This window comes from Camellia sinensis, chromosome 11 (assembly GCF_055761805.1).
Source record: "Camellia sinensis isolate YWXY chromosome 11, ASM5576180v1, whole genome shotgun sequence".
NCBI lineage: Eukaryota > Viridiplantae > Streptophyta > Magnoliopsida > Ericales > Theaceae > Camellia > Camellia sinensis.
The window spans coordinates 105,112,478-105,138,999 of NC_138971.1; the positions used below are offsets into that span (position 1 = coordinate 105,112,478).

The 26,522-nt window shown below is 34.5% G+C and overlaps 2 protein-coding genes across 2 annotated transcripts; one reads left to right on the forward strand and one right to left on the reverse strand.

Annotated features, from left to right (window-relative positions):
* The first annotated feature begins 14,304 nt into the window (after positions 1-14,304).
* LOC114323783 (putative LRR receptor-like serine/threonine-protein kinase At1g14390) lies at positions 14,305-18,127 on the forward strand. The gene is made up of 7 exons (XM_028271461.2): positions 14,305-15,952; positions 16,063-16,196; positions 16,485-16,728; positions 16,817-17,010; positions 17,253-17,299; positions 17,477-17,588; positions 17,699-18,127. The coding sequence occupies exons 1-7, from the start codon at positions 14,716-14,718 to the stop codon at positions 17,930-17,932; spliced, it is 2,202 nt and encodes a 733-aa protein (XP_028127262.2). The 5' UTR covers positions 14,305-14,715; the 3' UTR covers positions 17,933-18,127.
* Positions 18,128-20,346: 2,219 nt separating this feature from the next.
* Positions 20,347-26,080, reverse strand: LOC114323782 (ubiquitin-conjugating enzyme E2 2). The gene is made up of 6 exons (XM_028271460.2): positions 25,762-26,080; positions 24,600-24,733; positions 24,455-24,480; positions 23,237-23,326; positions 22,153-22,241; positions 20,347-20,769 (listed from the first exon to the last, which is right to left on the reverse strand). The coding sequence occupies exons 2-6, from the start codon at positions 24,722-24,724 to the stop codon at positions 20,641-20,643; spliced, it is 459 nt and encodes a 152-aa protein (XP_028127261.1). The 5' UTR covers positions 24,725-24,733; positions 25,762-26,080; the 3' UTR covers positions 20,347-20,640.
* Between the last annotated feature and the right edge of the window lie 442 nt (positions 26,081-26,522).

Consider the following 26,522-nt stretch of genomic DNA (forward strand, 5'->3'; position numbering starts at 1 on the left):
ATCAAGTTAGAAGAAGGGACAGTCACTCTTTCCTTCTTTTCAGAGGTGACTCTTGCTCTTGATTTTCTTCTTCTTCTTCTTCTTCTTTTTCTTCTTCTACGTGAACATCAGGTACCTCCTTTTCAGGCTCAAGTAAAAGCTTCCTTTTCTTTTGTTGTCGTTTGCTTTTGAGAAGATTTAGAGCCTGAGTCTTCTGAGGAGAATCTCCCTGTGAGGCATTCGCGCCACCTTCGCAAAAGAAGAACTAAAGATAAGGCTAAGAGCATTATAAAGAAGGCAAAAGGAGAAGAAACAAGGGTGTATACCTTTCTTCGAGGCGGCTCGGGTAATTCTAGAAGGAGTTGAGGCAGCAGAAACAGACTGTGTAGTAGTAAGCACAGGAATCTGAGTGGTAAGGGCAGTGGAAGAAGTAACAATTCCAGCCCCTTTAGGCATGGGCACATCCAACACCATTAGTAGGTCTTAAGGAGAAATGGCCAGGTATACTTCCATATTGGTCGCCCACCAGTTGTGGTATCTCTTCAACATGTTACCTTGAGGAAGGAAAGGGATATAGTCAAAATCGATCAGGTCTTGTATAAACTTAGAAGTTGCCTCTTCTAGTTTGGACTGTCGAACTTTCAAATCCCTGGTGGTAAGACTTAAATTGGTGTTACTGCAGAGGGGTATTGAGACCCCTTGTGAGAAGCCAAATTGTCTAGCAAATTGAGCAGGACAGTAGGGCTCAACAATGCATTTATAAGGTCTGGGGTTCAAGGTCCCAATGAATAATTCTCTAGGGATTAAAATAGAGGCCCATATGTCTTTATAAGTAGGTGAAGCACAGACCTACCACTTAAGAAATTCTTCAACCAAAGTGGGCCAATGGTGATGAGTTCGAAAGGACAGAAGCAGTAGGAAGGAGGAGAAACTGGAAGCTAGTGGAAGAAGGAGAAGTAAAAAGCAAAAGTAAAAGTAGAAGGATAAAGTGAAGCATTGGCTAGCCTCATGCCATGAGTAGGAGGGTTGGGTTCAAAAAATTTAAGGCATTTGGATTGTAACTCAGTGAAATAAGCAAAAAGCCAAAGCTGAAGAATCCAGAATGGCCCCCTTTATTAGCATCTAAGGGTTTCTTACATAAAAGAGAACAAGCTCTATATACGTGACCTAGAACGTATGGAGCTAAAGCCACCCTCTTCTGTAAAACAAAGGCTTTGGCAAGAGGGGCAAATTTGGGCATGATTCTTTAAGAGGAAGTGCAGTAAAGGAATTTGCAGAGCCAATATAATAAGAAAGAAAATAATTCCAATTCCCTATCGGTCACAGGACCCTCTCTTCTATTCTCAGCCTTGATAAAGTCACTATAGGATGAATTAAAAGAAGGGAGGGAAAGTGGGACTACTAGGTCATGATAATCCGGTCCAATGGGGGTTCCAATGGGAGATAATCCTAAAAGATGGCAAATGTCAAGGACAGTAGGGGCCATCATCCCACATCTAAATTGGAAGAAATTAAAAATAGAGTTCCAAAAGCACAGAGCAGCGGGAATCAAGAAAGGGTCTTTAGGAATAGTTAACCTGGATAATCGGAGGGCATCTAGAAGGCAGAGTTCTTGAAGGTCCAGAGTCCTATTAGGGACAACTCGATCATACCATTCTTGCCACTCTGGTCTTATTGTGGGCCAACATCGGTGGGGGCGATTCGTCTTCCAGTTCCTCCAGTCAAGGCCGCCTTCGTAAAGAAGACAATGGTCTTCTAAACGAGGGTATAGAGCTGAAAGCTCAGTAAGAATCTCCTTGAATATTGGCCCAAGCACATAGTCTTGTTACTCATGACGACAAGGGATGAAGATGCGTCCATCGATGGCACTTTTCTCCCCAGCCTTGTACTTCTCACATTCTACATCGATGATCCTCTTCAGGGTTACAGATGGGCTCGCACACTCTATGACTGGCACTTTCAATGAAGAAGAAGCGATTGATAGAACACTTTTTTGGAGGATGAAGCTGAGAAGGGAAGCAGAGAGAAGTGGAAGATCGGTAGAGGCAAAGGGTTTGTGTATTGAGCGAGTGAATGATTTCAGAGCACGAAATAAAAAGGGTTTTAAAAGAAAAACCTTTGTGTCCAGAAGACATGTCGCGTAATTCGTTAAGTACTGAGCTTCCTCCAATATTGATACTTTTGGAGGGAAAACACATCCCAGATGTTGAAACCGGCTTCGAAATAAGTATTTGGCTTCGAAACCAAATTTTGGCGCCAAAAAGTCAAATAACAAATGACTTCGAAGCTAAAAGCCAACTTCGAAGTACATTCCATACTTACGGGTGAAAAAGTGCTCAAGTATTAGTTTACTTCGAAGAAATTAAAGACCTGTTTTAGGTTTCTCAAGGAAAGTAATGTCGTTCGAAGCGAGACTTAAGATCCCTTAAGGGTAGGAATTGCTGTTCGAAACATCAGAACCAATAATTGGTCTGTATTTAAGAAAGATTCTCTTTCTAGACTAAAACAGTGCAGCCCTAAAAAGGAGCTTTCATATTTTTTGAAAGTATGGACTGTTATTCTAAGGGAAAATGGTCAATTTAAAACTGATTGATCATACTGACCATGACCATATGTTGGTTATGATCGAAACAAGCTTTAAGGGGTAAGATTGTTAAATTCGAAGCACCAATTTTAAATAAAAGGATCAACAAAAATTGTTAATTATATTCCATAAATTGGACAGGTTCATTGTTGGTTTTTTTAGTGTTTCATTTAAAACAATCGAGTCCAAGTTCGAAGGATAAGCTTGTTCAGTTCGAAGCCCTGAATTTGCTTTTAAAAGATAAATGGAGATAAGATCAAACCATACCAAATAGTGGTATTAAAAACCAAAGCAATTACATCGAATGACCCTATTTGGGTACAAACTCAAGCTCATAAAAATAGGGAATGGAATAAATAACAAGATCATGAAATTTAGTCCAACAATGATCAATGAATTTCTGTTCTTTCTTTATTCTATCCTCAATTTCTTCTAACATTGGCTGCATGAGTTGATGTGCTCTCACTTCGTAAAAGAGCTCTTTAGCCTTTATTTCGAATGTTGTTTCTCTCAATCCTTGTTCCAATTCGTCTATCTCTAAGTCATCCCAGTACGCAGAATCTTTATTCTTGAAATCATCGAATTCTTCAATGAAGTTCTCTGCTTCATACTGGGCATGAATTCGAAGGGACGAAAGTTGGTCTAAAGATTGTGTGGTGGCCATAGAGGTTCGATACCAATAGAGAAGCAATGGAAGTTGGTCCAAAAACATGTGAAGCTCTGCTTGGGCGAGGGGATTGAGAACATGACCCCAAGTCAGAATATCACAAGCCCATCGAAGGTTCTTGAAAGGGACTTCGTCCTCAAGAACATTGAATGGCACGTGAGAAAAAGCCGCGAGCAGAAGTTGAGCTTGCTTCTGCTCAGCTGGAGTAAGGGAAGGTGGAGGCTTTTAGGGTGGAAAGATCTTATCTGCGGAAAGGGCAAGCCTCAATCTCTCTGTCCAGCAAGGATTTAGCGGAGGGGAAGGTGTGGATGCTCCTATTTCAGAAGATGGAACAAGGGCAGAAGGAACAAGGGCATTAATATAATCGAGTCAGTCAGAAGAACAAATCTTTGCCTTCTGGGCTAAGAATGATGGATTGTACACTTGTGCATCTTCTAAGCATCGGGCTGCGTGCACTATCTTTGTAGGTATAGAGGATGTATACCATGCCACAAGCAGATTCTCCTCCAAACTGCGTCGATGGTCAATAGGCACGTAGGGATAGACCATCGAGCTTCGCGCATAAGAAGGGAACTCTAAAGGGTCAGTAAATTCGACAAAGTGATGGTTGATTCGTTCCCTCAAATCACAGGCCTGAAGTTTTGACCAGCTTGTCCAGTCGGAAGCCCCAGAAGAGGAATAAGTCGCAGCCTTGTCCCATGTAGAGGGTTGTGAAGAAGAACTTCCCATGTCCATATTAGCAACTTTCTAAATCAAAGGATTGAGAGCAATTTGTTCGTAGTCCAAGGGTGAGGAAGAACTTCCCATGTCCATATTTGTGAGTTTCTGAATTGAAGGATTAAGGGCACTATGTTCGAAGTCCAAGGGTTGATAATTTGCAAAGGCATCCATGACCTGAATATAGAAAGGTGGGTAATGGTGGCTAATTAATGCATGGAGGTTCTTTCTAGGAGGAACAACATCGTCATATGACTCTTCGTGTGTTCGATCATTGGAGGAGAAAATTGGTTCGGCCGTAAAATGTATCAGTCTGTTCGAATGCTAAGGTAGTGGGGGTGTTCAAAAGATTGAAGGAGAGTTTAATGCAGATAGTAAATGACAGTTGCATTTCTGGGAAAATGCAAAACCCATGCACGTTCTAAGACGTGGGAAAAAGACTTTGATCCACTAATATCACCAAGTATTGGGTGTATTAGTGCGGAGGGTAATGTTGGCTACATATTTTGTACAAGCCAATTACAATTCAACGCGTGGCGAAGTAAGGGTAGTGCGGGAAGATTATTCAAATCTTCGATCCTGATCGTACACATAGCAGTTAGTATTGGTTGTTACGAGATCTGAGTAGCAGTGGATTAGCAGAGAGATACAGAGTGATGTGGCATCATCGGTTACTCACATTTGAATTCAAATTTAGGAGAAAAGCCTAACTGCAAGTGATGGCATAATGGAGCTAATCTTGAGGCAACATGATCAGCAATCATGGAAGAGCAGTTCGACGGTTAGAAATGCAGTTCGATGGTCATCCTTAAGCAGTATAAATAGCAGAGAAGGCCCCAGAAAAAAGCCCCCAGACTCAGATCTAAAAACCAGTCTTATTCTACTTTACTTAATTTTACATTTCCTGTTTTTTACATTCCAGTACTTTAAATTATGTACTGCACTTCATTCATATGAGTAGTTTCAAGTAGATTGTCGCTGTAAACCTCTACAAGGCTGAGTTTGAATCATTGTAAGTTTTTTATTCTAATGAAATGCTTCAGTTGTTCTTTATTTGACAGATATTTTGCTTAATTCTCCTAAATCAAGCCACCAGTAAAAGTCATCTTCATTGAGCCTGAGAGAACTAAAACACAATCGTCTGATAATTGGTTGGCAATTAAATTTCTGTAAGGACTGATTGATCCTTGCTGGCACGCTCGCAATTACAATAATAACTTTCGAAAGCTAAAAAGTCAACATATATTCTTGGCACGCCCAGTGGGACTCGAATCCACAATCGCTTGATAATTGGCTTAAATTTAATCTGTAAGGATTTTTCAATCCTTACTGGCACGCTCGCAATTACAATAATAACCTTCGAAAGCTAAAAAGCCAACAGGTGTTTAAACTACAATTTTTGCTGGCACGCTCGCAATTTTTCAATCCATATATGGTTTATCATTTTAAAATTTAAAAATGAGTATATAACCCTCTAACATGTGTTTTACACTACCATTAAGTTAGACAAAATATTTAATGGTACATTTCAGTTCTTAAACTACAAGAGGTTATATAGTTAGGATTTGACTTCTCTCATATTAGTCATTTCAATTTAAAAGAACAATTGTGTTTAGTATATTTATTTTGGGACCAACTTCCGTAATATAAACCATTCACTTTTAGAATTTGTTGATAAAATATTTATACAAAAAATTAAGATAATTGAACATCGGTAGTTATAAGCTTAAATCAAATTTTTATTATAAACAATGAATAATTATTCTTAAAATTATATTTATTGTTCATTTTTTAAAATAAATATGATTCAAAATATAATTACCGATATCCAATCATCTTATTATTTTTCATGGATATTCTACTTAACGAGTCCTAAGAAGTAAACCGCTAGGATCATTAAAATCGATTTCCAAAATAAATTTATTAAGTCCAAACACTCTATTAAATTGATATAACAACTTAAAATAAAGGGTAAATTACAAACACATCCCTGAGATTTACTTAAATTACAAATTACCCCGGTCGTTTTAGAAATTACATTATGCCTCCTAAGATTTCTAATTTCATAACAAATAGGTCATTTTATTAATAAATCATCAAGTTAATTAATAATTTTTAATAATGTTAAAAAAAATTCAATTAATAATTTAAATAATTTTATTATTATATAGGTGAACAGTTAAAAATTTCACTTTTTTAATTAATTATGTTAAATAAAAAATTTTAACAATGAGGTATTTATAATTTTTCAAATCACAAAAAATAATTTATATTTTAAATAAATCTTAAAAAATATATTTATAATTTACTTTAAAATAAACTAAACCCATATAGTTATTTTTAAATTAGAGAGGATAATTTGCAACAAAAACACAAGGATTAAAATAAAATTTGTCCCAAAAAAACAGAAAACATAGCCCTCACGAACCCCACGTGCCTGAGGCGGGACTTTTAATACCACAGTGGACCACAGAGATTCCGTAGTAAGCTGTGTTACGATTCAGAGCCACCATACTCTCACATTAACAAAAACATCAAACGGTATTGAGAGCCGTACTCACTTTTAATACCATAGATCTCGTAGCCTCACATCATTAGGGTTCGGGCCGTAGATTGATTTTTTAATTTTTTAATTATTTTAATTAAGAATTAAAAAATTTTATTTAAAATAAATTTTTTAATTTTTATGAGAAAAAATATATAATGATTATAAATTAAATATAATATTTTATCTTATTAAATTTAAAAAATTATTTTATTTTTTTAATTAAAATAGTCAAAAAAACTCCCGACTTTTTCTTCCTTTCCTTTCTTTTTTTTGTATGGAAAATATTTTAGAACTATTAATGAAAAGTTGTAAAAGAGTTCTAATTTATTTTATTTTTTCATTATGACTTATCTTCTCTCTTTTTATTTATTTATTTTTTTTGCCAACTATATAGAGTTTCATTTAGAGCTTTATATTTAGAACTCTCTATCATTGTAGATTATACATACCCAATTCAATAATGAAAAAGATTGAGTTCTAATGAGTGAGTTTTAGAATAGCTCTGATGAGTGAGGCCTACCCTGTAATGTGATATTTTGTACTAATTTTCTTTTTTATTTTATCACTAAAACTTAAAACAGAATTCTAAATTTAAAATCCTATATAATTTCCCATCAATAATAGGCATTATATCACATTCTATACATAGGTGGAAAAAAAAATCAAAATCAATCACCACAACGTTCCATCATATAATCATATGTAAAAGGAGGTGGATGTAAATTACATTTCTTTTCATCTAGGGTAAATTATTGACATTTTTCTTGAGATTTTTTATTAATATAAATTTTTTATATTTTTTTCTTTGAGATTTATAATCTCATTACAAATTACTTCTGAATAGTTAATGTCATATTTTAAAATTTTTTAAATGACGATTTTGTCTTTTTTCTACCATCTCTTCTCTCTATCATCATGATTACATTATATAAATTCTCATCATTATATTCTACTTGATCATGTTTTTATTGAGTCATAATATATAAACATAAATTTTATATAAAATTTTTAAACATAATGATATAATTTAATAGTGACTTTTCATTTTAAAATAAAATACCTATAAACATGATTTATATTTATAACATTGCTATCACAATATTTTTATGATATTTTTTACATAAATTTTTATATATTAATAGCATTTTTTATTTTTATTTCTACCATCATTTTTCTTTTTCATCTATTCACCCATATTTATTATAGGAGTACCAAATACCGTCATCCACATTTATTACAGTATTACTGAATATATATATATATATATATATATATATATATATATATATATATATATATTTGTATTTGGGAATTTAAAAAAAATACAAAATATTATACTTCTTAAGTATATCTAGATTAGGTGTATCTAAAAAAAAAAATTTTACAAATCCTTAAAATATTAAAAAAATTAAGTAAAAATAAATAAAAAATAAAAAATAAAGAAATTCAATTTCTTATATGAGTTAAACTAAAGAAGATTATTGTTATTTCTTTTGAAATGATATGAATAAAATATCAACATTATTTTATTATTTTATATGTAGAAAAGCTAAGGGACAAATATGTCATTTTAATCTAATAAAGGGGTAAGTGTAATTTTTTAAACGTGAGAAGGAATCTATATTAAAAAGAAACCTCAGGAGTATCAGTGCAATTTGCCCTTTTATCTCTAGTCAATTTTATTTTAAGTAATGGTATATAAATAAAAATTTATACATAATTTTCACATATCATGATGTCGTTCAATATGAACCATTCATTCCAAAATAAAACACCATTCAAAATACATTTATTTATAATAATAGCATTGTTACATCATTCTTATAAATTTTTTATGAATTATATATATATATATATGAATAGAAATTTTCTTTTCTTTTATTTTTTTTGTTTTTAAAATAATTAATAGAGTTCTGTTGAATTCTGTATGCGATTTTTGTGTTTCTAAAACAACATGATAAGTGAATAATATGAGTAAAACTATTTTTTTATGATGTTTTCACCATGTAATATGTATAGTTGAAGATTATTTTTATGCGATTGGTTAATACTGTATTTGGTTGGGGGATTTTGAGAGGGATTGGAAAGAAAAAAGAAAAATTATGTGTGAAATTAGGTGAAATATAGACATATTTTATTCAAATTTCACATACATTTTCTATTTCCCTTTTTCACAAAAATAGGTTGCCTTCATTTTCCAGCCAAGTTTCTCTTCTTCACAAGTTTTCACCCTTTCCATGTAAGATTTTCCTTATCACCAATGTGCACTATAACCTTCTCTTAGCATTTTCTTAGATGCATTTCAATTTTTGTAAAACATTTTCCAATACTAAAACAAAACCACACCAGAAATTCTGCTTCATGTGATTTTCGGTTGAGGTCCATGCGTCCCCCTTTTTAGTTAAAAAGTTATAGTTCATTGTTTTGAATGAAATTTAATGCACCAGTTCAATGTTTGGGATCTAAGAAATTTGTTGGCATTTGAAGTTTGGCTTTTCCAGCTTCATTTTCCGGAGAAAATGGAGAATCCGTCCCGGGTTTTGCTCTGTTTCTTGTTTTCTTCTCACTTCCCATTTGTTTCTTCAAGTTTCCATTGTGCAATTGTCTTCATCAAAACCAGAATTCTTTTACACCTCCAACAATTTCTTGAATACCCAGAAGCACTTGAAGGATGGACAAACAGGACAACCTTCTGCTACCTCCCTCCATCACCATCGCTATCGATTGTCTGCACCGATAATCACATAACCGAAATAACTGTCACCAGAAACAGAACCTCCCCAAAGCCCAAATCAGGGAACTTTCTAGTTTCTCAGCAAACTCACCCTGATAGATTCTCCATTGATTCGTTCTTCACCGATCTAACCAAGCTAAAATGAATTTGTAAGACTTAAGTTATGATATTTTACAGTTTTTAGCATAAAATAAACACAAGGATAAATTTGTCTAACAAAGAATTAATATTCTTTTGGTCTTAGGAGTTTAGCTCCTCGAATATAAATTAAATTTATGGGCGAGTTATACTAGGGATCCTAAATTATGTATCAAATTTTTTTATCAAACCTCTTACATGAAATGTGGGATTCACACACATCTAAATTTCATACGTTCATGGACAGCTTCCGAAGTGAAAAGAGCCCTCACAAAATCAAATTCAATTAAGGCCCAAGTTTCTCTCTAGTTAAAAATCATATTAGAGCATGTTGTTAGATTTCGTGGACCTACTACAGAGTTTATATTGATAGTCCAAACCGTTTAATGTTTAAAACTTATCGAGTACTTCATTCTTGCAAAAAATTAAGTTAATCATGTATCAATAGTCACTTGATCATTTCAAATTTGTGTCAACGGTAACTATAATTTTTAAAAAAATTGTTAACACAAATGTAATTTGATCAAGTGACTATTGAGATCCGATCAACCTGATTTTTCTACAGATATGAAATAATCGACGGGTTCTACATATTGAACGATTTAGATAATCGATATGAGCGTAAAAAGTAAACAAATTTACAAATTAAAAAATAATAAATTAATACATAGGGACTTTTTTACTGAAACACTAGTGGAGTCCAATTAATTTGGTTGGGTTTATGGCTTCAATACTATTGTGTTATTAATGATTTGAGACCACTTAAATGTTTTATAAAATTCTGATGTAAGTGCAAATACCAACAAAATTGTTAAAAGATTTCTCGTGACAACTCCATTTATAAAAATAAAAATAAAAAAAAGAAAAATTCACTTTATCTCATATAGTTTGGTTTATGCACGGATTATCTCATTTTATTTAGAAATAATCACATAATTTTCTTGTAATTTATAGATTGAAATGCACCGTTAATCTTATTAATGATTTAATGAAATAGACTAAAATATCTTTATATAGTACTTTAAGTGTGTGAAATATAAATATTTGTCATTTATTTGGAAGAAAAAATACACTAGGGTCCATTTGGTTTAGTTTTAGAATTATGATTTGAGTGTAGAGTTGTGTTTTAAGTTTTAAGTTTTTTAATAATGACTTGAAAAGATAAATTTGTTTGGTTATGAGTTTTGAAAATAGTTTTAGGATGATTTGTAATTTTTTTTTTTTTTTTTTGATTGATTAGTGTATAGAATGTGAAATGAGAGAGGAAAGAGGAAAGATGAGAGAGAAAAAGTGATTAATTAATTAATTGACTAATAATAATATATAAAAAAAAGAGAAGAGTTTTGAAAATAATTTTAAGTTATATTTTAAAATTATATTTGGTTATGAGTTTTGATCAAAATCATGATTTAAAAACAAAGTTAAGTTTTGAAAAGTAAACCAAACGCTACCTTTAACTCCCTGTGCTTTATTCCATATACGGTTTATCATTTTAAAATTTGCAAATGAGGTTATAATTCCCTTATATCTACAATGTGTTTCACACAACTTTTAAATTAGACGGAATATTTAACAGTACATTTCATTTCATAAACCACAAGGGGTTATATGGTTAGGGTTTGACTTCTCTCATATTGGTTATCTTAATTTAAGAAAATATTTGGGTTTAGTAAGTTCATTTTGAGACTGACTTTGGTAATATAAACCATTCACTTTTTAAAATTTGTTTATAAAATATTCATACAAAAAAATAAGATAATCGAACATTGATAGCTATAATTTCAATCAAATTTGTATTACAAAAAAACAGATGATTATTTTTAAAATTATATTTATTGTTCATTTTTTTAAAATAAATATGATTCAAAATATAACTACCCATATCCAATTATCTTAATTTTTTATATGAATATTATACTCAATGAATTTTAAGAAACATCACCAAAATTGGTTTTCAAAATAAATCTATCAAATCCAACCGCTCTCTCAAATTGATATGACAATTTAAAATAAACTAAACTCATATACTTATTTTCAATTTAGAAGGAGTAATATCACGTAGATAAAGCACAAGGATTAAAATAAAGAAAAGTGTTAAAAATTTTATTAAAATTTCTATTAAAAGTCTCACATGATATGGAATGTGTGAGTTACACAACCATATGAGATATTTAGTAAAAATTTTAATAAAATTTTTAAAATCTCTCATAATATTTTAAAATAAAATTTGTCCTTAAAAAAAACATAGCCGTCACGAACCCCACGTGCCTAAGGCGTGACTTTTAGTTGGTGGAACACCGAGATTCCGTAATAAGCAGTGTTAGGATTGAGAGTGTCGTTGACTAAAGTATCCTATCAATACAAAGATCCAACGGTATTGAGGCCGTACTCAATTTAATACCATAGATCTCGTAGCCTCACATCATTACTAGCTTCTTTTCCTTTCTTTTTGTGCATACCCAATTCAATAGGGCCCTGCTGGAGACCCCAGCAGGGGAGACCCCAGCAACCCCACCTCTACGTGGGGGCTGGTAATGGCTGAAATCAAAAAAAAAAAAAAAAAAAAACAGTTTTTGAGCCAATAGGAAGAGACCCCCAGTACCCCACTGGGGGTCTCATGCATTTTCCAATTCAATAATAGACAAAACAAAATTTTTTTTTCTCTCCCTCTACCAGCACTCGAACCCTTAACCTCTTGTACCTTTTGTCTAGATGACATATTCTATACCGCGAGGCTAACCCAGGGGTGAGTGGCAACCTGATAAGGGCCTGGGGTTTAAGCCCCTAGGTCCTGGGTTCAACTCCCCTTTGGGCCAATCTCCTGGGCGTAACACAGTTGGTTAGGAGGTTGACCTCAAGAATGCCTTATCAGCTACTTGGTGTGGGTTTAATTCGCCCCCGCTGTGCGAGTCCTAACTTAAGCGGAGCTTGCCTTGGGAGGTCGAGATAAGCTTCTAGGTTATAGTCTCTTACTCGGAACGGACAACAGGACACCCTGGTGATCTCCTCAAGGGGCGTTGCCTTGGACCTGCGGGAAAGTGGGAGGATTTTCCTGTAACAAAAAAAAAAAAAAAAAAAAAAACAATTTTATTTTTTTTTAAATAGTCAAACCTATACTGTTGAATTATTTTAAAATACATTTTCATCATTGTAAATAAAGAGACAAAGAGAGAGTATAAATAGAGAATCTGGACTTGACCTATATAACATCTTAAAATCACTCCTCTGATGGCCTTTTCACCAGCAAGTCTGCGTATTTGCTTTCCAAGAACTTCACCACCATCCCTCCCTTACCCAATTGGGATTGGATTTGGTAACTCCCTACCAAACTAAGAGTGATCCACTTCATTTGGCTAGCACTCCAACAACGTCTGCATGCCAAAGACCTCTTACATATCAAAAACATTATCTCGGATAATTCTTACCAACTCTGCGGGTCATCTCCTGAAACAAACCTTCATGCATTGAGGGACTGCACATCTGCGAAAAGATTCTGGGACTCAATCCTTATTCCCCTTAACTTATCATCTTCTTTCAACCTTAGCTCAACGGAAAGGCTCAAAATCAACTGCCTCTCCACTGAGCTTCACTCATCATCCATCCCTTGGGCTATTGTCTTTTCCCTTGCTTGTTGGACCATTTGGAAAAACCGAAACTCTGTCTGCTTTGAGCCCACTCCCCCTAACCCACTCAAACCTACTTGGACCATTGCTATGGCCACCAAATGGTATCACCTCTCAAATACCAGTAAACCTCGTGCCACTAAAACCATTGCTTGTAGTTGAAACTCATCTCCCATACACTGCTTCAAACTAAACACCGATGGCGCGACAAATGAAAACCATGCAGCTGCAGGCGATATCATTCGCGACAATCATGGCAATTGGGTTTCGGGTTTCTGCAGATTTCTGGACAAAACCAACAGTCTAACCACAGAATTATGGACCCTTAGAGATGGTCTCAAATTGGCTCTTGACATGGGTCTCACACCAATTGAAGTTGAATCTGATGCTCTCACTCTTGTGCACATGGTATTAAATAATTGCAATGATCAACACCACCTTAGCAATATTGTTCATGACTGCAAGTTCCTTCTGGACAGCCTCAGATTGCCAACTGTTAAACACATATTCAGGGAAGCAAATCAAAGTGTGGATGCGCTAGCAAATTAAGGGCTGCTTATGATGGATGGGAATTTTCATGTCTTCTCTTACCCTCCATCTACCTTTGTATCACAGATGGTTATATATGATGCTATGAGAATTCTATATCCCAGAACTATCTTGTACTGACTCAGTTATTTATTTTATAACAACCTACATATTTACTCAAAAAAAAAAAAAGATTAAGAATTAATTTTTAAATTTTATTTGATTTTTAAAAAAAATATAAAAAAAATAAAAAGGTAGTGCGACCAAAGATCAAAATTTAATTTTTAAGTATCTTTCAAAATTAGCCCTATAAATAAGTTGGGGGAAAAAAAATCAAACTCAATCACATCATATAGTCATATTATATAGGGCGGTGGATTCCATTTCTTTTAATCTCATACCTATGTGATAGGGTTCTCTAGTCAAATTTATTTTAATTAATGGTATATAAATAATAAAAAAATTTACATATAATGATATGATTTATTATGAGTCGTTTATTTTAAAATAAAATATGATTAAAAATATGTTTATTTATAATAATGATATTGTTATATTATTTTTATAAATTTTTTATATGAATTTTATATATGAATAGAATTTATTTTATTTTATTTTTTTGTTTTTAAAATAATTAATAGAATTATGTTGAATTCTGTAATCGATTTTTGTGTTTCTAAAACAATATGATAAGTGAATAATAGGAGTAAAACTATTTTTGTTTTTAATGACGTTTTCACCATGCAATATGTGTGGTTATGTGATTGGTCAAGTGTTTGTAAACTTATTGTAGCAAATTGTAGCTTTCACTCTCGTGAAAACTTCACTCTCTTCAGATCTCTGTCCCTTTTCGCAAAAATAGGTTGCCTTCATTTTCCAGCCAAGTTTCTCTTCTTCACAAGTTTTCACCCTTTCCATGTAAGATTTTCCTTATCACCGATGTGCACTATAACCTCCTCTTAGCATTTTCTTTGATGTAATTCAACTTTTGAAAAACATTTTCCAATACCAAACAAAACCACACCAGATATTCTGCTTCATGTGATTTTCAGTTGAAGTCCATGCTTCCCTCTTTTTAGTTAAAAAGTTGTAGTTCATTGTTTTGAATGAAAGTTAATGCACTAGTTCAATGTTTGGGATCTAAGAAATTTGTTGGTATTTGAAGTTTGGCTTTTCCAGCTTCATTTTCCTGAGAAAATGGAGAATCCTTCCCGGGTTTTTCTCTGTTTCCTGTTTTCTCTTCTCACTTCCCATTTGTTTCTTCAAGTTTCCATTGCGCAATTGTCTTCATCAGAAACCAGAATTCTTTTCCGACTCCAACAATTTCTTGAATACCCAGAAGCACTTCAAGGATGGACAAACTGGACAACCTTCTGCTACCTCTCTCCATCACCATCACTATCGATTGTCTGCACCGATAATCACATAACAGAATTAACAGTCACCGGAAACAGAACCTCCCCAAATCCCAAATCAGGGAACTTTCTAGTTTCTCAGCAAACTCTCTCTGATAGATTCTCCATTGATTCGTTCTTCACCGATCTAACCAAGCTTTCGAGCTTGAGAGTGCTCTCATTAGTGTCCTTAGGATTATGGGGTCCATTGCCCGCAAAGATAGAACGACTAAGATCACTTGAAGTGATGAATTTCAGTTCAAATTTCATCTATGGGGAAATTCCTTCATCAATTTGTAGTTTGAAGAATCTCAAGAGTCTTGTTTTGGCTGATAATTTGTTCAATGGGAGTGTTCCAGATCTTACAGGCTTACAAGCTCTTGAAGAGATTGATTTGGGTAATAATCAACTTGGACCTAAATTTCCCTCACTGGGTAACAATCTTAAAAGCATCATAGTTAGAAACAATTCTCTGAGATCTGAAATTCCTTCTGGCTTCAAGGACTTCAATCTTCTTCAACGACTCGACATCTCTTCCAATGTACTCGTTGGGCCCATTCCCTCTCCTCTGTTTTCTCTGCCATCAATTCAGTACCTCAATTTGGCTGACAATCAGTTTAGTGGTGCTCTTCCAATGAACACATCTTGCAATGCCAATCTTAGTTTTGTCGATATTTCTAAAAACTCCTTGATCGGAAAATTGCCTTCATGTATTGGATCAAATTCCACGAATAGGACAGTACTAAGTTCATGGAATTGTGTAGCGAATGGAGATGGGAGGTATCAGCACCCGTACTCGTTCTGTCACAAAGAAGCGTTGGCTGTTAACCCTCCAATTAGAGATCAAGGGGGGCAGTCCACCGTTAAACTTGGCCTCATACTCGGTCTTACTGGGGGCATTGTTGGGGTTGCTTGCGTTGTCGGGTTTTTTATTCTGGCAAATCTCAGAAAAACAAGAATGAATGAAGCAAGTAGTTTCAAATGCGATAGCTTTGCTTTTGAAAGAACTTCTGTGCGCGGCTCTCCTGTCATCGATGGAAGTAAGGCCCTTCTTTCTGTTTCTGTGTCTAGAAAACTTGGTTCTTGCAAACGTAGTGATTGTGAAAGTCAGTCAAATGTTTGATAAAACATGTAAAATGAATTTCAACAGGGCATGTTCCGCGAAGCATAAGGTTGCCAGCATTCGGGCTTCGACCGTATCAAGTTTTCACATTGGAGGAAATGGAAGATGCGACAAACAACTTCGACCCATCAAATTTGGTTGGGGAAGGATCTCATGGACAGGTAAGAAAGTCAGTTCACTGGTTTTTTTCTTTTGGCCTTTTGGGGGTGAGAAGACAATTGTCTCCATAGCTTGTGTTCCCTACTTAGTGGTTGTTAATTAATTCTTATGTGTTTCCCTTCCTGGTCAAACATGTTGTTTCTAAATTTGATTGTGATAGTTGGGGCAGCATATGCCATCTGTAGGAGTTCATTATGCACCAGAATGATCGAAAATATGTGGTTCTGCGTGTATAAACCTACCAAGAATCAATTTTATTCAACTTACAAGTGATTTTTTGTTACTTACAGCTGTACAAAGGTTGGCTCAGAGATGGCTCAACGGTCCTAGTGAAATGTCTCAAGTTGAAACAGAAGTATTCGCATCAAAACTTGCAGCAAAATATGGATGTAATCTCGAAGCTTAGGCATCGCCATTTGGTCTGCGTTCTCGGACACTGCACTGTCACATACCAGGACCATCCCAATGCAGCTTGTACTGTGTTTATAGTCCTTGAACATGTTGCAAACGGGTCTCTGAGAGATCATCTGAAAGGTAAAGAACAATTGACATTGTTGTTTATGAGATTGATATCACGAAGAATCTAAGACACTGCTTGTTTTTTTTGTTTTTTTTTTGGCAGAGTGGATAAAAAGGGAATATCTGAAATGGCCACAGAGAATGGGGATTTCCATTGGCATTGCTAGGGGAATCCAGTTCTTGCACACAGGAATTGCACCCGGACTTTTCGGGAATGATTTGAAGATTGAAAATATATTGTTGGATGAGAGTCTCACAGCTAAAATTAGTACCTACAACATTTCATTGCCATCCAAGGTGGGAAATTAAGGCAATCAAGACTACATTGTTATCAATTCCAAAATATATTTCGTACATATCATATGTCAAAATTAGGATTGTAAACGAATCGATCCTATCCAAGCAATGCTGTATTCAAGCTCAGCTCATTCATTAATCGAGCTCGAAATGAGGCTTGAATACACAATCAAACTAGCTCGAGCTCAGCTCAAAATAGATGAATGCTTTATGCTAACTCCTTTAGACTTTGGAATTTTCAGGTATGTTCAGAGAGCCCCCTCAACGACAATTCCAATCGTCTCGACAGGTATTCTGCCATATCATCTATTTGTTGTCTCTGTTGCATTAGAGCATCTTCAGCACTGTAGCATTTATGCACAAACTCATTTATTTATTTTGTTACTTAAATTAATGAATTGAAGCATTACTACAATGCTAGAGATCCTCAAACATTCTATTCATCTCATAGAAGCTCTATATGCAGCATTGAAAACCCAGAAAAGAATGATGTTTATCAGCTGGGTATTATTCTGCTCGAGATAATTACCAGTAAACCAATCACATCAGACAGAGAATTACATGAGCTTAAGCTTCAGGTATAAAACCTGTTCAATCTTCTCTGTTTTACACCATTTTCTTATCACTTTCCTGTAAAAACCTTTTCAGCATTTATCCTTCAATTCAAACTTCATTGTTCACTTCACAGCTAGAAAGAACCTTAGCAGAGTCACCATCAAAATTACAAGAGGCAATAGACCCCTCCATTCGAGGAACATTTGCTTATGAATCGCTAAAAACAGTGGTTGAGATCACCATGAAATGTCTCTGCGAAGATTCAAGCACACGTCCGACCATAGAAGATGTTCTTTGGCACTTGCAGTATTCAATTCAAGTTCAAGATGGATGGAATAGCAGTGGAAACCTAAGTGAAAAAATGTAGTCGACTTGTAAATCAAATGTTATATATAAGGTGTGAACATGGCTGTTCATTATAAGCAGCAATATTGCAATGCTGAAATTTGTTTTGCCAAGCTAGAAGTGAAGCCGGGTTCGGATAATATTATATATGTATAGCTTGTCAATTGTATTGTTTGGCTCATCTGGGCATGCTTCCTTATTTCTCAACTTACCAAAACCAGATGATGTTTCCATTCCTGATCTAACCATCAGCTGCTTCTTTTTTTCTTGGAGGGACATGAATGTTAATATTCCGTTTGTTTCAATAGAAAACATTTTCAAAAACTGAGATATTTGCAAAAAATGTTTTCCTGTATTTAGTTGCAACCCTGAAAGTGATGGTGTTAATTGTGCTAATGGTAGTGTTGTTGGTGGTGATGGCTGTGGCAACAGCACCGCCCGCTTTCATGGCTACTTCAGCGCAGGCCAACAAGCAAGGAGAGAGACCGTCTTCAACCATTATGGAGAAGGTGTCCAAAATTAGGTGGATGTGCACTTGGTTATGATGATATTACAAATAGGAATAAATTTGGTATTAAGTGGGGTGTTAAAACAAATCATATTGAAATTTAGAGTTTAAGGTGGAGATCCAAAAAAATAAGGTATGTGCTATAGCAACCCTCTTAACAACATATGCAAATTTTACTTTTTTGATTAGTTCCTATAATACCCTCATCTTCAACCTTCTACTCTTAATCCTAAAACAAAAGCCACCACCCACTATTGCCAACTCTGCCTCTAGTGCCACCACCCATCGCCTCCTTCTCCATACCCTAACTCTACAGACCTACCACCAACTTGACCCAACCCCTCTAACCCCCCACCACCATAACCCATAGTCTACAAATCAAGGGTCTTCAGTGAAGAAAAAGAAGAAAGTGGGTTGGTTTACAGAGGAAACAAAAGGGACTGGGTTGTGCGTAGGGATGGGAAAAGATGGAAAGAAAGGGTTGGGATGGTTTTGGGGGTAAGGAGTTTCGGTGGTTACCACACTATACAATGATCAAAATGCAAGAGTCATGATTCTGACTTGTTGCAATATTTCTAGTATCTTTGAGGCCTACTATCAACTCCAACCAGTGAGCTTCGTTTGCACGGAGGAAAGGCCTCTCTCAAAAGCTGCAATCACCTCAAGGAATCGTGTCTCAAATAGTGGTCCTGAGACTGCAATCATCTCAGATAGTCTTCCTTCATGGGTAGCACTCCAAGTAGTTGTACCGTGAAGGCGGCACTGCAATGGGTCTTCCCGCAAGGCAGTGCCTTAATAAGGAAGGATGAAAATGCAGGGTGAAGGTCACAATGGTAAGGAGCTGGTGAAGAGGTGATGGTGGCTAATGGGGTTTGACAGTAATACAAGGCTGGCTAGGGTTTGAACAGAGAAAGGTACGTGTCATTGTCCAAAATGGTAATTTGCTCAAGAGACAAAATTGCAATTGAAAAAATTAAAAAAAGAAAAATTGGTGACTACTAAAAGTGTGATGTGCATATAGAAACTCTCCCATATTGGGTTTCATTAAAATCTTCCATCATTTTTAGCACATAATCTTTGTTTCAACATGAAAATACGAATTTTAAAGTCTTGCTCCTAAGAAGTTATCTAGTACATCTGGCCTACCATGTGATTGTGTGTTCAACTTATAACAAGAGGACTCATAATTAATTTTTCTAAAACATTAAAGAAAAAATAGTTACAAGACCCTAGACAAATGCAATTGCACAGCACATTAGATATAGGTCGAGCAGATAATTTTTGCTCCCTCAAAGGTTTCTGCCGTTGCCAATTTCTGTTGAAATGTCAAGGTCAAAAAACCAAAGATGCTCATGAATTTTAAGAAAAAAGGCATTGGCTAAGGTTGTGTTTGAATCATCGATCTGAGTAGGGATTTAAAAAAAAAAAAAAAAAAAAGGTGACTGAAATATAAATGAAATATAGATACATTTCACTCACCTTTTTCCTTTCCCTTTTCAAATCTCTACCCAAATCCATAATCCAAAACAACATAAATATCCATTACATAGCCTAAACCAATTATAAGTTCAAGCTTTAGCATCATTTTCATGATGCCAAGGGGTACACCAGTATATGATGATGTGAAGCCCAATGGTAAAGAAAATATGTATTCCACAAATTCAGATTCTCCACATTAAAATGTGGTCAGCTTTTGGCACCTTTACCCATTCACCAATGTGAAATCTTTTCAAGCATGACCACACTTGTCTTATCCTCCTCACAATGGAAATAAAGTGGATCACTCAGATTTCCCACCACAATTCAATCTAGTGTGTATTTATATATATATATATATATATAAAAGATAAAATAAATAAAAAAACAATGAATCTTAAAAGACCAAAGACTTTCACAGCAGAACCTGTATACATCATAGAACACCATTCTAGATCATCTCTAATACTTTGTATAAGCAACAGTAGGCTCACGGCATGGCTGGCAATAACAAGAAAGTTTTGTATGTACATTAATTCGATGAAAAATGCAAGACAGCAAATTGAAGAACTGAAATAAGACCTAAAAATTCATACATTATAGGTAAGCAAACATATAACATAATCCAAAGTTCAGGAGTTTGCAACACGAAATTTTTTTTTTTTTTTTTTTTTTTAAGTTTCCATGTTATTCAAACAGGCCATCAAACTAGCTTGGAAGTTTAATAGCGCACCCTACCAGGGGTATCAGTCAGCTGTCCAACTCTGCTCAACAATCTCTCTTACTCTTCTGTTGTACTCACGCTTGTTCTCGCTAAACATCCGTGCAGCTTCTGAATTGGCAGGGGAGTTTGGGTTTGGATCACAGAGCAATGACTGCAATAAGAAATCCTTTGGTTAAAATTTTACACGCTTAGGAACAATTCCCAAAAATGCAGAGAATAAAGACATTCACAAACATTAATGGTGCATATCTGCATCATAGCTATCAATTTTAATATATAATGTTAATTCCATCGATATAACATGGCTCTAGACTACGCAGCTCAAAGATAAGTGCCTCGAAGTGGACCAGGAGCGCGCATAAATTGTGAATACAAGCTTCTTAGTTAGTCCAAACCAAAAAGCCATCCCCAGTCTCATTCCATTTGCATATTAACTATCAACACAGATCACATTACTGACAGACTAAGAATAAGGACTTACTTCAGTCAAACCAATCAGTTGGGAATAAGACTGGTGAGATGTCAAGGCTACCACATTTTTAAAAATAAAAAAAAAACTCTCTACAATATTTAGTTTCCATATTGAACTTTATTCATGTGTTTCTACTAGTAATAAGTGATGGTTTTGAAAAAATATGGTGATTTGATTTGGGTACTTTGGCCCCTTTGAGGCTATGAAATTAGGGAGTTTGGGTTTTGTTTGAGGTTAGCATTTGGATTACTTTAGAGGTAAAAATTTATCAAATTATTACTGACTTTTTTTTTGTTTTTGATAAATAAATTATTATTGACTACTTGTTGCTTGAAATTAAAGAGTTTGGGTTTGTTTGCACAATTTATTAAAAATGGTCGATAAGAAAAAGCAAAAGGGACCACCGTACCCATGTAAGTGGTAATAATGGAATGCACTTTTGAGCAGCAATAATGGAATGCAATTGAAGTGTAATTATCATGGAAAAGGGACTATTCACTTGGCAAAAATCCACAATAACATTTATCCTTTTTCCTTTGTTGAATATATGTGTTCGTCCTTCTAATAGAATTCTTGGTCATGCTCCTAACTCATCAAAGTCGAGTTCTTTTCAACAGACGAGAATTGATGGCACAGCCCATGATTATTATTTGGAAGCTAGGGTGAAGCTCGTGGGTTCAGAGACTTTTTGGTCCAACAAATGTAATTGATAGTTTTTATTATTATTATTAAGTGAGAAGTTAAATAATTATTAGCTTGATTATGTATCCATATGAGTTTATTTCTTAATTCGTCTAGGGTTGTTGCCCTATAAATATTAGGCATTGCTTTAGAATTACTGGAAGTTCATTAATCAGAGGTTGTGGCTGTTGGTGTTTCTCCACCTCTTCTCTACTGTTTTTCCTTCATCAAGTTCAATACTTCAAGCTAACTAAGAACCCCTTCATTTCAAGCCAAACCCAAAAAAAGAAATAAAGATGCTGATGCAAAACCCACATGTCATCAATAATCACAGTCTATGTTCAAGAAATATAAAGCAATAAGTAGTAGACAAACCCACACCTGAATAGAGGTAAGTATAGCAGCCACATCATAGATAGGACTCCACTGATTTTGTAAAATATCCAAACAAATGCTTCCATCTGCATAAACTGCCAAAGATCAAGGCAAAGTGCGAACTTAGACCAGAAAGTGGCTGAATTATATATGAATTTATCAGCAGATAGATATAATAAATTTCAGAACATACAAAAAATAACAATAAGTAATTGAAATAACGACAGTACTAGTAGAAGGGTATAGATATTAGTAATAAAGTGGGATTGACAAGTAACACGACTAATGTTCAGTAATTATAAATGAACAAATGTTTTTTTCTTTTTTCTTTTTTTCCCCTTTGGCTCTTAGATAAGTATGAGTAAATGGTTGCTCATATACCTTCTCATTTTATTTTTATTTTTTTTGATAGGTAACCAAATAGTAATTTTTCCTCCTAATCTCCTTTCACACCCATTAAATTGCAAAATTGGCCTAGTGGGTGCAACTTGGGGCCTGGGATGTGCTCCCTCCAGGTCTCAGGTTAAGGTGGTATCAAACTTCTTGACGCCACGCCTATGCGCTTTGCCTTAGATTTACCAGATTCACGTGGAGGGGCGCTTTGTGTGGGTCTCAGGATTAGTTGAGGTGCCCGTAAGGTAGCCCAGACACCCAGTCATCAAAAAAAAATTGCAAAATGGGGATTATCATTGGCAAGGACCAGTTTACTATACTTTATAAATGTGAAGGCAAGTTTTCAATGACTTTCAAACATCAAAATATTTCCAGATTTATAAAAGCATGTCAACAAAAACAATTTACTTCAAAAAAAATTCAGATCAGTGGTATTCATTATAAACATTAATATGTAAAATCATAAACTTTTTCATGATTTTGTAATTAATTTTTGAAAACATCACTGACAAGTAATTGCCCCAAAACAATATAGCAAACATAGACCCCCAAAATGCATGTCCTGCAACTCAAGACATATGGTTGGAGAACTGGAAACCACTCGCATCATTTGCTAGTGCAGCAAATACAAACTTACAATTAGTCGAGGACTTGACAATGTAAATAGGGAAAGAAAAAGTTTAGGCTTCAAACTTACTATTTGGATGGAACATTCGAGAAACAAAGCGCACTGTTGGTGGCTTATTTGGATAATCCTCTGTAAATTGAAGTGTCAATTTAAAAGTACCTGATTCATGCAAAGTACAAATGTTATAGAACAGATAACATACTGAAGGAAAAACTTAGCACCAACAATAAAAACAAATGAAAACCACAATTAGAACAATCAGTCTCATGATAATTTGGAGCAATACTTCAACCATAATATAGAATCATTAGGAGCCAAACAAACAAATACCATCTCCTACATTTATATATCATGGGTATTGTTAAGAAACTAGAATAGATTAAAAGAGATATGAGCCTAAAAAGGGAGTGTCCTGTACCCAAAGCTGTAGTGTAGGCCAACCAAACCATGATAAATAACCATTTTTCCAAAAGATTGTAAGGTTTCAAACATTAGTGCATGTTTAAATGCAGCCCAGCTGACATATGAGATCAAATGAATCAGGAAAGGAAATCACTCATTCTTATCAATTATACAACTAGTAGAAGAGTGTCCTATATATAGGGGCAGAACTACTATCACCATTGTAGTTCGATTTGGCCAGACGGCCTCAGTACGAAAGATGGGTCCATGGTCACTTTGTTTCTAGTTCTAACTGTTGCTCAATATGGAATGACAGGATAGGTTGTTTTATTTATAAATATATATGTGTGTGTGTGTGCGTGTGTGTCACATATAGTATAATATATATTAGTGTGAAATTGAATTAAATGAATACGAAAATGAATTGATCTGAAATTATAGAGTTTTAATGATATATATATATATATAAACATATGAAATAGTGTTGTAATTGATTGTATAATGCAATTAATGAAATTTGACTTGAACCATATACGATCCATCGATAGGGAGGGATGGAGGAAGCAGGAAGGAACACTGCTGGGCACCCCCTACGATGAAATTTTGATTCCACCAGTCTATATAAACAATGAGTGGATATAAAAATAAAACACATGCAAAAAGGTAACCACATGCCCTAAAAAATATTAGAAATGTTCCCTGAATTCTGATGATTTGCTTCCTAAATCTGTAACAACAATACTTTCAACCACTCAATCACTTAATAATTGACAAACAATTTGTAATGATATGCAAAACATTATTTCAACAAAATAAATAAATACACAAATATATACATTTATACATTTATGATCGTCCAACAATGTGAATAAGAAATGATATTACCTCCATCCCATGGGGTGTCATCTGGACTGCATTTCAAACATGAAAATGTATTAGAGGATAAGCTTAAGATGTACAATTATAAACCATATAAACCAAAAGATCATTAGAACACTGGAAAACATAATTTCAAATCTTCATAACCAACCCAAATATAACAGCATTCCAAAGCATTATATTGTTGTCTTGAGGAGCACCACTGATGCCTGCAGGGGGGTCCTGTTGCAACCTCTTAAAATCCCTCATCAGCCTCTTCCTTGCAGGAGTCGACATCCTCACCACCTACAGATTTGATCACAAGTCAATCAAAATAGTTCTCATACTTATCACAGTCTCGAGTCAATTGAATTGGTTCTTATTAGTTATCAAACTTTCAAGCACACACAAAACGCACATGCAGTGAATTAGTCCACTATTACTGCATTAACAACAATATATTTGGTGGTTTTATCAAGCAAATTGTAGAAAACTGCAGTTCCTCAACCTGAAATGTATTTCAACACTTGTAACCAAAATAAGCTAAAATGGCAGGTGTTCGGCATGTGACTTTTTGGCTAAAATCGCCAAAAAGTCAAACCAAGGTATCACATCACTCTCTCCATTTTTTTGTACATATTTTCGTCAAAAATTAAAAAGCCAACTAAAATAGCCTATTCCCAAACGAGCTCATGTAAACTTTAATCAACACCACCTTCATGCCATGCCTACAAGAGATTTCACAATGAAGGCAAAAATTTTGAAAAACATAGTCTACAAGCATCACACAAGCATATGCAGTTTGATTGCTCAAGTTGCAATTTGGAGTACTTCAGTTAAATTCAACTCCTAGAGAAATTTGCTTCATTTTTATACATCTGCAGGGGCGGTGCTATACTCTATGTTTAGTTTCTAGTTTTGAACACCCTAGATTATTCTTTTTTTTTTCTTTTGTTTAGAATTTTTTACTTTTTTTCTTTTTCTTTTGGTCTTGACAATGCAAATATGAATGTGTAGAATTCTCTTTTGTTGGGGATTTAAAAAGTTTAAATTAGTAAAATCTTAAAGTTGAAGTTTTGAATAGCCTAATAAAAATTCATGGAGCCACCGCCACAAACAAAGAACAGGTAAATAGAAAACCCTAGATCCAGCATTAGATTCTGTTTTCAATCTAATAACTAAAAACTAAAAATTAGGGTTTGAATCGAAAAAGCAAAAGTCAATTAAGGTTTTTCAAATACAAAATTAGATTTATACAATCAAAGGAAAGCAAACAAAAGCAAATCGATGCTGAAAATGAAAAGGAGATGGAATTTAAACCAAAAAAATCTCACTTGTAAGGAAACGCGGCGAGAACGGGCTTGGATTGTTGGAGAAGAGATAGAAAGTGAGAATTGGAGCGATTGTTGAGAAGAGAGATGATATCAGAGAAAGATTCTCATGGTGATGGATAGAGCGATTGTTGGATGTGAAGTGGGTGTGGGGAGAGAGAGAGGTATTTGAGGTCGGGTCTGTCGCTAGGGTGCCGTGGTGTGATGTGACATAGCTTCTCTTCTATCCTATTTCTAATGCTTCTTCTGCCAAGTTGCCTCTCAAAAGTATATGTACGTATCTCTCTAGCCTTTTTCTATGGGCTGCGTGGTGTCACAAGGTCTGAATGAGACCAGCAAACATTTGGAGTGTAATTTGGGCCTGGCCTGGTTTGGTTCGGGCTCGGGTTGACCTAGGCCCAGTTGGCGGCGTGAGGTCGGTCCAAGGATGGATGTGGAATTCTAATATAGAGAGAACGAACGTATGTTATAAAAAATTTTTTTTTAAAAATAAAGTGTAAATTACAACATCAATTTTTATGGACATAAAAGGTAAAAAAAATAGCATAATATATATAAATAAACATATTCTCTTATATTCATATTGAATTATAAAAGATTAATTATAAGACAATCTATCGACATTAGTTGTAAGAAACCAAATTTTATTATTATATTTTGTCGAAATTGAAAATTTTTATACTTTGCATCTTACCTTTCATATATAAAAAGGTATAGATCATACAACTATTTTTTTTAAAAAAAAAATCTAGAGGGGGCAAATA

Bases quoted from the DNA above. Each gene is read 5' to 3' on its own strand.
- LOC114323783 (XM_028271461.2), top strand. From the start codon at position 14,716: ATGGAGAATCCTTCCCGGGTTTTTCTCTGTTTCCTGTTTTCTCTTCTC. The intron at 17,011-17,252 runs GTGGGAAATTAA...TGGAATTTTCAG, and splicing joins ACATTTCATTGCCATCCAAG to GTATGTTCAGAGAGCCCCCT. The intron at 17,589-17,698 runs GTATAAAACCTG...TTCACTTCACAG, and splicing joins TACATGAGCTTAAGCTTCAG to CTAGAAAGAACCTTAGCAGA.
- LOC114323782 (XM_028271460.2), bottom strand. From the start codon at position 24,724: ATGTCGACTCCTGCAAGGAAGAGGCTGATGAGGGATTTTAAGAGGTTG. The intron at 23,327-24,454 runs GTAATATCATTT...TGCATGAATCAG, and splicing joins TGACACCCCATGGGATGGAG to GTACTTTTAAATTGACACTT. The intron at 22,242-23,236 runs GTAAGTTTGAAG...GATCTTTGGCAG, and splicing joins TCGAATGTTCCATCCAAATA to TTTATGCAGATGGAAGCATT.